The sequence below is a fragment of the Setaria italica genome, chromosome IX, assembly GCF_000263155.2.
Source record: "Setaria italica strain Yugu1 chromosome IX, Setaria_italica_v2.0, whole genome shotgun sequence".
Taxonomy (NCBI): Eukaryota; Viridiplantae; Streptophyta; class Magnoliopsida; order Poales; family Poaceae; genus Setaria; species Setaria italica.
Genome location: NC_028458.1, coordinates 41,056,046 through 41,068,874, shown reverse-complemented (window position 1 = coordinate 41,068,874; position 12,829 = coordinate 41,056,046). Strand labels below are relative to the sequence as shown.

Sequence of the window (12,829 nt, the reverse complement as noted above, 5' to 3'; positions counted from 1 at the left end):
GCGGAAACCAGAACCTCCACTGTTTCTCCCTGATGCTGAATCTGTGCAAGAGAACAGGGTACCGCTGTTCAAAGATCTCAGGATCAGTCATCCTTGTGTTCGTCATGTGACATTGAACGCCACTTGTGCCATCCCAGGTTGGCCCAGCTCCACAGCCACCTCCAATGGTCTCATAGTAACCAAAGGTGTCATCTCCAAAGGTCAAATTGTTCATGCAGCCCTGAGAACAGGCACAGGCTTGGAACGCCATTAGGACAACATCTGTCACTCTCTGAGAGGTTAGCACGTTGCCACCAACCACAGCAGCCTTGTCACTTGGTGAAAGGAAAGAGCCTTTAGGAATGAGGATCTTCACAGGAGCAAGGCAGCCTTGATTTAGCGGTATATCCACATCCACCAAGCACCGTAGGCAGTATATGACAGCAGCTGTTGTAACTGCTTCAGGAGCATTCCAGTTGCCATAGACCTCAGGACTGGTACCCTCAAAGTCAATTGTAGCTTCACCTTTACTAGCATCAAGGGTGAGCTTCAAGTGGAGCACTGAGCCATCATCCATATAATCTTCATCCTCAATAACACAGGACCCATTCTCCTTTTGAACTCGAGATGCAACTGCCTTGAGCATCTCCCTCACAGCAACCTCAGCATTCTTTTGAACATGGCTCATATAAGATTGCACAGTGGCCAAACCATACTGATTTATTAGTTCTTTGATAAGTGCTATTCCTCGCTGGTTTGCTGCGACCTGAGCACGGAGATCAGAAAGATTATCCTGGATCCGACGTGTTCCTGGGATCTTGTAGCCAGAAAGTTCATCTGAGCAAGGTGACTGCAGCAGCTGGACTATTCCTTCCTCTTGGAAAACACCCCTTTCAACAAGTTTAAATGTTTTGATGGCAGCACCTTCCTCCCAAATACATTTCGAGAAAGGAGGCATACTTCCTGGGGTGATACCACCAATCTCTGCATGGTGGCCTCTACTAGCAACAAAAAAGACAAGGTTACCATTATCGAAAACTGGCGTGACAACTGTTATATCTGGCAGATGACTCCCTCCTGAACACGGATGATTTGTTACGAGAACATCACCCTCATGCAGGTTATCACCCCAATAATTAAGCTGCCAGCGAACCGTACTAGACATGGCTCCTAGATGCACAGGAACATGAGGTGCATTTGCAACAAGGCCACCATCTGGACCAAAGAGAGCACAAGAAAAGTCTAGCCTTTCCTTTATGTTAGTGGAAATTGAAGTTCTCTGAAGTGTCCGACCCATCTGTTCTGCAATACCCATGAACCGGTGATTGAAAATAGAAAGTTGGACCACGTCTGCAACTTCTTCAGATATTTTTACTGTGCTTGGAGCTGCACTGATCTCAATTTTTATGTTACCATACTTGGTGATGATGGCTTTACAGTCCTTTTCTATTATCACTGTACTATTTCCATTCATAATAACTGCAGGGCCTTCCAAAACATGGCCATAACCTAGATTCTCAAGTTTGTACAATGGAGTTTCTTGCCATCCATATGAAAAATAAATCTGACACGAACTTTCTTGCACAGGTTTTGTTGAAATATGTGTCAATTCATGAGGCTTCAGGATGTTTGTACCACCAATACCCTGAACTCTCACATCACATATGAGTATCTTCCTGTTTAGCAATTTGAAGCCATACTCTTGCTGAAACAGTTTTTCAAACTCAGTAGCATAGTCATTTCCAGATCCTTGCTCTGGCTGTTTTACCATGATGGCGGTATCAGTTCCGTCGTACCTCAAGTTCAAGTATGAATTAGTCCTGATGCTCTCGTCTACAAAACCTTGCTCTCTTAACTTTTCTTTCACTTGTTTTACTAAAAGGGATTCTCTTCTAGATGCCTCCGCAGCAGAATCGGCATTATAAACAGCAGAGTAAGGCTCTTGCAAGTCTTCAATGACATCAGCAAGGCCCATCCCGTACGCACTCAGTATTCCACAATATCGGTGAACAAGCACCTCAGACATACCCAAGGACCTTGCCATAGCACATGCATGTTGAGGACCGGCACCACCAAAACAAGCGAGGGCATGGTTCTTAGTATCATGGCCCTTCATTTCTGTCAACTGGCGTATAGGCCGGCACATTGTCTCATTTGCAACATTGACAAACCCAAGCGCAATCTCTTCAACTGTCATGTCCTTCACTGATGAATCCTGACTCTTTCTGTGAGAGTTGATCTCAGCAGCAAGATCCTCAAATGCCTTTCTTGTAGCCTCATAATCAAGGGGCATATCTTCATTAGGACCAAATATTGATGGGAAGTACTCAGGAATAACAGTTCCTAGAATCAAATTGGCATCAGTAATTGCCAGGTCACCACCTTTTCTGTAACAAACTGGACCAGGGTGTGCTCCAACAGATTCTGGCCCAACCTTGAAAGCACCAAACTGAAACTTAAGCTTCGATCCACCACCAGCAGCCACTGTGTTTATGTCAAGCTGGGGAGCTTGAATTATTGCCCCAGCAATCTGGGTCTCCAAAACTTGTTCATAGCTTCCATCATAGCGGCTCACATCCGTGGATGTACCTCCCATGTCAAACCCAATCAGCGGCTTCATTGTCTCAAGTTCAAACAAGGTCTGTGAGTAGCCAACCACACCACCTGCAGGACCTGACAATACTGCTTTATGCCCAGAGAATCTCCTCTCCGGTGCAAGTCCTCCATCTGATTGCATAAATAGCACATTCACCTGTTCAGAACCCCCTTCAAATCTCGACATGAATCCTGATAAGTACTCCTTGATGACTGGTGTCAGATACGCGTCCACGCTAGCCGTCAAGCCCCGAGGTACCGCACGGACCATCGGTGTCAGCGACGAAGACAAGGACACATGCTTGAATCCCATCTCCAGAGCTAACTTCTCAACCAGGAGCTCATGGTTAGGATAAGTATACGAATGCATCAACACCACTGCCAAGCATCTAATCCCTTTATCAAGCAAACCTTTCAACAAAGGCTTCAACGTTTCCACATCGACAGGCTTCGCCACCCTGACCAATTCTCCAGAGATCCCCTCAACAGATGACCCATCCCCCTCCTGAACAAGCTCAACTCGTTCGTCAACCTCAATCACCTCCTCATACAGATTCGACGGCTTCGACACCTTGAGGTCGAATATGTTGGGCCGAGCCTGGTTGCCGATCTGAAGCAGATCCCTAAACCCCCTCGTGACACAGAGGGCAATCCTTTCACCCTTCCTCTCCAGAAGCGCGTTAGTGGCGACAGTGGTGCCCATCCTGATCCACTCGATCCTGCCGGTGGGGATCTTGGACGACCGGGGGATCCTCTCCCCGGTGAACTCCTCCAGGATCCTCCTGATCCCTTCGATGGGCGCGTCGTCGTAGTTGGACGGGTCGACGGAGAGAAGCTTCATGACATAGCCCTCTGATCTCCCGGGTACCTCGGCGTAGATGTCGGTGAACGTGCCGCCCCTGTCAATGCAGAACCTGAACTTCTCCGCCGCGTCGCTGCCCATTGCCCGCCTCCTCCGGGGTCAACTCGCGAGGAATCGGCGTGCTCTGAAAACACCGCAACAACAGGGTTGGTACAGCTGAGATTTATCTAGAAGTGACTGGCTTCTAGCCAAGGTCCTGAGCTCATCTACACTGTGAATCCCTCTAATCTAATCTAACGCAAAGAATAAACAAGATGATCTGTTGAAGAAATAGCAGGGCTGTGCGCCAAAAACTAATCGAAGCGCGGAGCAGGTAGTCTGCGCATCGAGGATAGAATAGAACCAACCGCCTGCGGAAAGAGCAGATGGTGGCACAGGTGGTCTCTAGGCTCTAGCAGGGGATGAATGAGGAGAAGCGAAGAACTTGCCTCGGTGGAAGAGCGCCTGCGGCTGGGGAGGAGGGCGGTGGAGATGAGTTGTGCCGGGGCCTCGCCGCGCCGTACCCCCACGGGTGTTGCTGAGAGCGGCGTGTGGAAAGAGCCACAAGATGACTCGATTTTGCATGAGGAGGAGAACCTGCTTTTGGATTGTGCTGGCCGGTGGGCCCAGTGTAGCGTAAGCCGCAGTAGACAAAAAGAAAGGGCTCAATTTCTCAAATATTAGGAACCAATTGCACAAAAGTACATCTAGTTGCGCACTTTACACAAGAATACATTCAGCATTATGGCAAATGTTAAAGTATTTCATTCATTCAACGGTGCTAGCGCCCAGCAGCGTTCGGACGGGAAAATAGAAATTTTCCGTCGAACACTCCGACGAAACATTAAAAATTACCTAATGCAACATCAGCGATCACTGTTTATAACATAAAAAATAATGTGTAAAAATGATTACGTCGTTCGACTCTAGGATAGAAAATTCTTTCTGCAACATGAACACTATATTTCGTGCAACATTCACTGTGAAACATGTAAAAATAATAGTTGCAACACCAATACTTAACTATTGCAACGTATATCGGAGTATCCGATTTGTTTTAAAATTCCGGACGTTTATTCTCTAACGTTACCGTTCATTCAATAGTATGATGCGCCTTATTCAAGAGCGTGTCACATGACGCATTGACGCAGCTTGCCCAAGCTCAGAATTCTGGCACATCCTTCGTACTGTGATACCCATAGTTTCAAAAGAGATTTTTCCGGCAATATATATCTGTTATAGAGCACATTGGTATTAGTTCCGGCACAACAGTCACTAAAACCGCATAAGGTTTTCACCCAGTGAATCCAATGCTGAACAGTTTCAGAGCTCCCATCGGCTCTAACCAAGCCTGGCGATTCTACTGCTTAAAATGGCCAGAGGTCGCCCCAAAGTGACCTGCGGGCCTGAAAATGCAAGGTAGGGTTCTTGCTCCGGGTGACAACTACACGCTCAAACGCGCCTTCGGATGCGTCCCGTTTGGTGGACCGACATACATCCATCTGTACTTGCTTCCCTCTTCGGATGGGACTGTATATAATCCGGCCCCAACCTCCTCCAAGGTCAGCACGAATCGTTTGCTCCTCCTCCTCCGCTTCTTCACTGTCATGGAACAAACTTAATTCGTGTTCATCTGAAGCATATGGTACCAGACTGTCCCCACCATCGTTAGGAACCTCTTCATCTTGCTCACTTGGAAATTGATCGTCTAATAAAAAAAGCGAGAAGTAAGCATGAATTTAAGAAACCACATATTCAAAAAGACCGGAGGAATAATCATAAATGGATATTACCATAATCAATGCTAAGATCTTCTGGTTTTCTCTTAGCACGGCGTTCTTTGAGCGTCTCAAATTTCATGCCATCAAGTGGCCAAGCTTCCCTGGTGCACGATCATGTGGTAACTTAAATAAAATGCACTCATGCCAATGAATGTGCAAAACGAGAGGTAATCTGAAAAATCTGAACTCCAAAAGTCCCAAGCTCTTACTCTGGTCGTTTGCCCCTTCTTAAAGCAACATAGCAAAATTTTTCATCCTCAAAACCACGTAAAGGCACACCTTTTGACCTCTGCAGAAAATATAAAAAAGGAGATAAAGAAACCATTAGTCTTCTTAATAGGTAAAAGTACCTTTTGTAAGCCTACACTAAATTTAGAAAAGGTACTTCAATGCTATACTCAAAAGTGTAAAGCACACACTTTACTACACACTCTGGGTCCTGCATCATACACAACCACAACTCTATAGATACTGCTCAAATCTGAGCATTTTTTGCTGGATAATAGAAACATATGTATGAACGTCTAACTTATACGAAAGCAAGCACAGAACAACAGCACCGCGTCTTTTACATGTGGTGCATGGACTATGATGTTTTTTAACTCCTTTTAGTGACTCAGATGTAACAAACATAAAATTGTTCTCATACAACGCATAGGAAACAACCAAGAAAAAGATGAAGAACAAAACCTTGTAGGCACGCTGAGATGAAGTCCTCTCTAATCTCTGGACAAAGTGGCAGTATTTGTCTGAATTCTCCAATGGACATTGACCGTCATGGGGACACTGAGATGGAGATTGGAATTAGTATTATTGGAGACATAAATAAAATGAGCATATCTGGTTCCAACTTACAGGGGCAACCACAAAAGACCCATTTTTCAATGAGGCTTCGTGAGCAACGATGCTCTTCACATTACTTGGAGGACGGCTTGAGGATTTCTCAGATTTGCGACACTTCTGGGAAAAGCAAAGCTTAAATAAATAAAATGCTACATAACCAGGGAATATATGAATGATTTGTATAGACACATTCAGTGAGTGAAGCGTACTCTCTTTTCCATCCAAAGGATATAAGAGCGCATTTGACTTATAATCTTTGCTCCTTGGGGTGTTCCAGGCTCTAACAAAACCTAAACATGCATTATTTTCATCAGATACAAGAGTAACTCAAAACTATACCCCCACACACGCAAACACAATGAGATACAAGGAGCACCATGAAAGGGAGGGGTGGAGGTTGGATTATACCAATACATCACTTGTGAGGTCCCAAAGCTGGCGCACTATTGTTATTCGGTCGCTCAAAGAAGGAATCTCTCCAAGTGCGTAAGACTACAGGTTGAAGGAAGACAGTATTCAATAAAGTTGAAACATCAGGATCTCCAATGAAAACCAAATTGAATAAAAATGGCCTGTTATCTGAAGTAGTTCCAAACAAGTACACTTCTCACTTGACCACTACTATGATTCATGAAACGCTACAGGAGCAAAGCAATAAATATAACTTACCGATATTACAAGATCATGCCCTCGCTCATGTTTTTCTATGTTGCGGTTCAACTCTTGGATGCTATCATAGCTGTGGATGAGTGGCAACCCCTTCAAATCTACAAATCACACAAACACTATAATTAACATTCCAGAATTGAAAAAAATGAAAAATAAAAAACTATAAAAAAAACACTTTTGAGTCTTTGACATGAGTTTTGCTAAGGTACTCCCAAATGACTGTAGACCATAGATCTAACGACATATTACCTCCTACGAGGTAATATATTTAATATTTATTATATATACTTTAAAATCAGAAAATGGGGAAAATATCTTCAATTAGATCTGACTTCTATGCAATCAGATCTAACATTTCTTTCTTTTTCGCCCCTCTAACGTGATTATGGCCAGCCGTTCAGACATGGGCATTTCTTTTTTCCCCTTTAACGTGACACTTCTTTTTTTTCTACAACGTTTTAAATCACATTGGGTACACTTGGATCCTTTGCCTGCTCTTGCCCAAGCCTTGCTAGGCAAGGATATGAGTTTGGTAGTGGCTAGAAAATCTTGCTTTGCCTGGCAATCTTGCTTACTCGAGCAAGGAAATGCTTGACTAGCCAGGACAGCCAAATCAGCTCTCCTGCATCGGCAAGGCAAGCGCGCACTGTGGAGTAGTAATAAAATATGCATCTTGCTTGTGCAGGATCACATTTGCTCTACTCTCACACATGCATGGCTGGCTGATACTTGGGCCCGGAGAGACATGTGCTGTTATTAAAATGGAACTGCCGCATGCATGCAATATGGGCAAGCTTTCTCACCGCAACCAAACATCCTAAAGTTATTGAGTGACTTTGCCTTGCCTGCTAGTCTGGCCAGGCAATCTTGAGCAAAGGATCCAAGCGCGCCCATTAGCTCTAATCTCTAGAGCGAAGAACATGACATGCACATGGATCTGCTAAAAATAATAACGTGACATTTGTTCACATAAATGTATTTTTTTTTGGAATTTATGAATCATGTCTATGATTTATTGGATGTTGCAAGATATTTGGCCGGACATTTCGTGGAGTTGTAACAATTTTTTTTTGTAATGTGACATGGACAAGTTGTAACATTTTTCGTATCATCACATAGATGGGTTGTAATATTTACTTGCTAACGTGACATCTCTTTTTCTCCCTAATGATTGTGACCACGTGCAGTGTTCACCTGCATGATGTATTTCAAAGTTGCAACTGGATGTGCTAGTCATAACTCTGAACAAATAGCCACAATCACCAATCACCATAATCAATCTAATTGCCGTGAACTGAAAAACAAGAAGCAGATATGCAGATTCATCACGAAATAAAAAGTAAAAAGAATGCATGGACGTAATTAAAAGAAACATGCGCCTAGATAAACTTCATTCCATCTGCATGGCCACATGCATAACAGGCACATTCATTCCATCTGCATGGCCGCATGCAAGCTAACAGTAATAGCTGTTAATTTCTTTTTTTTTACTTTCACTTCTCTAAAATTTAAGGGTCCAGATTTATTTAATATCTTACCTCCTAGGAGGTGAGAGGAGTACCTTAGCAATGCCCATTTGAAGCATCACCATGGCCTCCTAAGACAAAATCACTAGGGCTATCAGATAAAAGCGCAAGGCTCAGGGTTACATTGCTGAGTTCAAAATAACTTTATGTCACATGGTCAGTGGCTCTATTATAATTTTGTGTTTCAAGATTTTGCATCAATCCTAAGATTTCTACATGCTTGCAAGTTGCAACACATAATACTACTTTGAACCACCCGAAAATCAGTCAATCAATCGCACAATCAAATATGAATCGCAATGTAAGCAACAGCAAGAGTCTTACTGTCAAGTAGACTCTGCCCTGCTCTCTGCATTTCCTTGGAAGGCTCGACCAGGTTAACCCGCTCTATTGATTTTGGCCACACTGCCCTCATTGCCCTGCATTCTTAAAGCATATTAAGCTTGCGTAAACAGGAACTCATAGTAATAGATGTAAATCAGGACATGCTTACCAAAGCGCTGAGCTTGGCCCGGCACCAAAATCCAACACCTTGGCAGGCGCAAACTCTGGCAACCTCCGTCGAACCTGCAAAGTCCATGAATCAGTCCATCAATTTGCTCGATTGGATAAATTTCACCTCACTGAGGACAACAGTAGCTGCGAGATCTCGTGGTTTCGAACCTCGCGCAGTACGCGGTGGCATGCGGCGTAGATGGCGGGCATGCGTGACGCGACGTAGGCGACTGTCTCGTCCTCGCGGTACCGGAGGCCGATATCGCCGTACGCGGACCTCACCTTCCAGCGCGCCGCCCGCTGCTCGGCGCCCGAGGGCGCGTTTGGGTCGTCGAGGAGCGCGCCGCGGGTGGCAGCCGCGGCGAGCTCGGCGCCGGTTCCCTTGGCGCGGTCGAAGGATGCCGAGAGCAGAAGCACCTTGCGGTTCATGTGCGCCTTGTCTTGGTCTGCAAGAGCACGCGCAAGTGGTTAGCGGGGGGAACAGGCAATCCGTCGAGCAGGTGGTGGGCGAGGAAGGAGGACGAGGCACGTTGATTGATTACCGCGGAGGTAGCGCTTGATGGCGCGGCGGAGGGAGAGGGGGACGAGGTGTATTCCCTGGGACTGCTTGGCCGCCGTGCGAAGGGTCTCCGGCGTCAGCAGCCGCTGCGCCGTCTCCGGCACGAGCGCGGCCGCCATGTCTCCTCTCGCGGCGGCGCTCGCAAGAAGAATGTTTTGAGTGATAGAGAAACAACTGCGAAGACGGTTTACTCGCGCTCTCGCACGGGGCCAAGACGTAATGGCGGGTAGTATGTGGGCTTCTGGGCTGGATAGAAAATATTGCACGGGAGAAAGTTATGGGCTTAACTGTTTTGCTTTGCTTATTGGGCTCCGCAACTTGTGTAATTGTGTTACGGTTGATGGCCCATCAGAAACAGTCCGCCTGGTTTTTCCTAAAAGAACAAAAAGACAGTTCTCTTTTTTTGAAAGATAAAAAAAAGAAGTTCTCGGCGATCGACCCATCCGTCACAGATTCACAGCGACAAGAATGCAAGGCAGGTAGTAGGTGGTAGCGACGATCGACGAGCAGCAGGTCGCTGGGCGGCAGTCATCGGACCGTAGGTCCTGTTTGTTTGTTTTGTTTTGTTTTTCTTATAAGCGGTTTATTGGTGAAAATAAGTGAGAATCCTGCCAAACGCTTTGCTTATTTTCACCGATTCTCACTTATGTGGTAAGCTGTTTTAGAAATTTGAACTACAAGAAGCGAAAAGCGAGAAGCGAGAAAATCTTCGTTTAGATTATAATCCAAGCGTGGTTAGGAGAAGCGTATATAAACAGAACATGGTTCCAAGAGCGAGCTGGACGGCGGGCACACCGAGGAGGCAAGGACGACGCACGACCGCTGGCACGGGAGTGCAGCTCTTCTGTTTTATCACAAGACAAGGACCGTGGCCTTGTTTAGTTCCCAAATTGGAGTGGCAAAGTTTGCATTTTGCTATAAATGCGCAACTGTAGCATTTCGTTTGTATTTGTGAATTATTGTCCAAACATTAACTAATTAGGCTCAAAAGATTCGTCTCGCAAAGTACAACAAAACTGTGCAATTTTTTATTTCGTCTACATTTAGTACTCCATGCATGTACCGTAAGTTTGATGCGATGGGGATTCTTCTTTTTGCATAGTGTCAAAGTTGGGAAAAAGGGGAACTAAACAAAGTCTGTGTGAGATGCAAGTCGCGGCCGAGAGAAGGATCAATCGCCGCCCCTCGAGGCACGTACAATAATTTAGACATCTGTCAGCATGATTTACCACCTCACATATAGACAACAAAACAGACGACTTGTACAATAATTATCTATTTGATTATCTGCAAACATGCATGTACAAATAAGATTTGTGTATGCTATTTTTGTTGCTTCTTCAAATGAGATCAGCATAAATAAGATGACCTAAAACAAAATTTGTTTAGAACCATAAATATATACTCGAGTACATCATGTAGGTCTTTGACATTAGAGCTAATTTGTTCTTTTACATAATATGCCACCTGAATGTGGAATTCTGCAAAGATGCATCACATAAAGCTATCTCCTGCTGCCACCATTAACACTAATCTGCTACTAGTACTGATGATTTCAGATCATAATATTCATCTATTTTTCAACTCTTCAAGAACCTGAGCTTTCAAAGGGCAAAAGGACAAGCTAGAGAGGACATTGTTGGTCCAAACACTACCGAAGATGCACGCTAACGTATTAGTTTCACGCAGAAACATATACTAGTTGACGAAGCAACCTACGTGGAACTGATCCATCTGGTCAGATCCTTCTAAAGTGGCTATAATTGCCTCCGATTACTTCTAAAGTGGCTATAATTGCCTCCGATTAGCCTACAAGCCTCCGGCTAGGTCAACTCTTCACTCCAACCTGGGCAGTCCTATAAGGCAACCTGCCAGCAAGCCGCACACTCTCCTCTGGTGTGGGGAGAGAACAGGCACCAGACCACTGCTTTGGTGCTGCTAGAACTCTCAAGGGAGCTTCCCTCTCTATTTAGAGAGAATTTTTTATTTGACACTAGAAAAACTACTCGTTTCTTTCTTAGCCCTTAGAAAATTTTCGTTTCCTATTTGATACCGAGTTCAACTTTCATTTCTTATATAACACTCTGTTGGATTTTTCATCCGTAAACCGCCTTGTGAAAATACGATTTTGCCCATGTAACCCCACCCCCTTCTCCCTGACGAAGCAGCTCCAGCCCCGGGTGAGCACGTAGCTCTAGCTGCTGCTCCAGTACAAGTACCAGAACCGCCACACCTTCCCACCGGCGACGTCCTCGAAGACGAGCAGGACGGGAGGCGCCGCCTCGTCGAGCGGTGGGAAGTGCTTCTCGGCTTGCAGCTTGGGCACCACCACAGCCGGTTGAACCGGCCGACGTCGCTCGACGTCACCGCCTTCTCGAACAGCGCCACCCGGGGGACCATCTCGGCCTTGGGCTGCACGGCGAGGAACGCTATCTTGGCCATGCCGGCGGGGCTGCCGAGAAAGTTGACGGCGCGGCCGCGGCCGCGGAAGCGGAGCGCGGCCACATCGTAGGCGCGCGCGGCCATCGCCTCGTCGGCGAACGTGCCGAGCCAGGCGCGCGCATGGCGCTCGTAGATCTGCGCGCCCCACCGCCCGTTGGGCTGCGGCACCACGCCCTTGTACCGCGACGACGTCCGTGCCCGAGGCGACGCCGCCACGGCATCGCCGTCGCCGTCCATCCAGTCCATCTGCTCCACCTCTTGCGTCGACGTTGACATGACGGCAAGCTCAGGCGCACAGACCGCACCGGCGGCAAACGAGGCCCGCCCTTTGCCACGCGCTGCGTACGGCTGGGCTCCACCGACGATATGCTTCTTGTTTGTGAAGTGAGAGTGACCTCGTAGCTAGCTTGCATCTGGAGGCCGCGCACCGCCGGCCGCAGTGCCCCCGCGGGAGGCCGAGCCTCGCCGGGCCGCTAGGAGGCCGCGCGCCACAGGGCCCCCAGGAGGCCGTGCCCTCAGGGCAGCTGATGCGACGGTGTGGAGCAGATGAGGGAGAAAATTGAGGAGGGCCTTGTTTAGTTGTCCAACTTTTGACAACCAAAATTACTGTAGTGCAACTGTAGTGTTTTGTTTGTATTTGTGAATTATTGTCCAAATATTGACTAATTAGGCTCAAAAGATTCGTCTCGCAAAGTACAACAAAACTGTGCAATTAGTTTTGATTTCGTCTATATTCAGTACTCCATGCATGTACCGCAAGTTTGATGTGATGGGGAATCTTCTTTTTGCATAGTGTCAAAGTTGGAATTTGGGGGTGAACTAAGGGGGCGTTTTCTTCCCGTGTCTTATTTTTAGCACGTGTCACATCGAATGTTTAGATACTAATTAGGAGTAGTAAACGTAGACTATTACAAAACCAATTACATAAATGGAATGCAAACCGCTAGTTTGACTCGTGAAGCGTAAGTGGTGTGAGTTTATCCATCGCCGCTGGCGATGGAGGAGGTGGAGGAGGCGCCGATTGGGTCGCTGGATGGCCCAAGATAGCTGTTCTTCACCTCCATCTGCCAAACCGATCTCTTCTTCTGAAAAGGAGAGG

General features: G+C 46.4%; 3 protein-coding genes across 3 annotated transcripts in view; all 3 read right to left on the bottom strand.

The window, feature by feature from the left end:
- Window positions 1-4,015, bottom strand: part of LOC105915176 (5-oxoprolinase) — a 6,459-nt gene extending 2,444 nt beyond the window's left edge. The window contains 3 exon segments of the mRNA XM_014805823.2: window positions 9-24; window positions 26-3,560; window positions 3,865-4,015. Of these exon segments, the coding sequence (XP_014661309.1) occupies window positions 9-24; window positions 26-3,517 (3,508 nt within the window). The 5' untranslated portion in view covers window positions 3,518-3,560; window positions 3,865-4,015.
- Window positions 4,016-4,605: 590 nt separating this feature from the next.
- On the bottom strand, window positions 4,606-9,468 carry LOC101783652 (probable S-adenosyl-L-methionine-dependent RNA methyltransferase RSM22, mitochondrial). Its single transcript, XM_012842805.2, has 12 exons — window positions 9,272-9,468; window positions 8,898-9,175; window positions 8,728-8,801; window positions 8,559-8,653; window positions 6,709-6,806; window positions 6,448-6,531; window positions 6,249-6,329; window positions 6,052-6,156; window positions 5,887-5,982; window positions 5,406-5,485; window positions 5,209-5,297; window positions 4,606-5,123 (listed from the first exon to the last, which is right to left on the bottom strand). The coding sequence occupies exons 1-12, from the start codon at window positions 9,405-9,407 to the stop codon at window positions 4,783-4,785; spliced, it is 1,557 nt and encodes a 518-aa protein (XP_012698259.1). The 5' UTR covers window positions 9,408-9,468; the 3' UTR covers window positions 4,606-4,782.
- A 1,103-nt stretch (window positions 9,469-10,571) lies between these two features.
- LOC101783242 (AP2/ERF and B3 domain-containing protein Os01g0141000) lies at window positions 10,572-12,006 on the bottom strand. The gene is made up of 2 exons (XM_004986810.1): window positions 11,522-12,006; window positions 10,572-10,575 (listed from the first exon to the last, which is right to left on the bottom strand). Exons 1-2 carry the CDS (start codon window positions 12,004-12,006, stop codon window positions 10,572-10,574), a joined length of 489 nt encoding a protein of 162 aa, XP_004986867.1.
- Window positions 12,007-12,829: the final 823 nt, after the last annotated feature.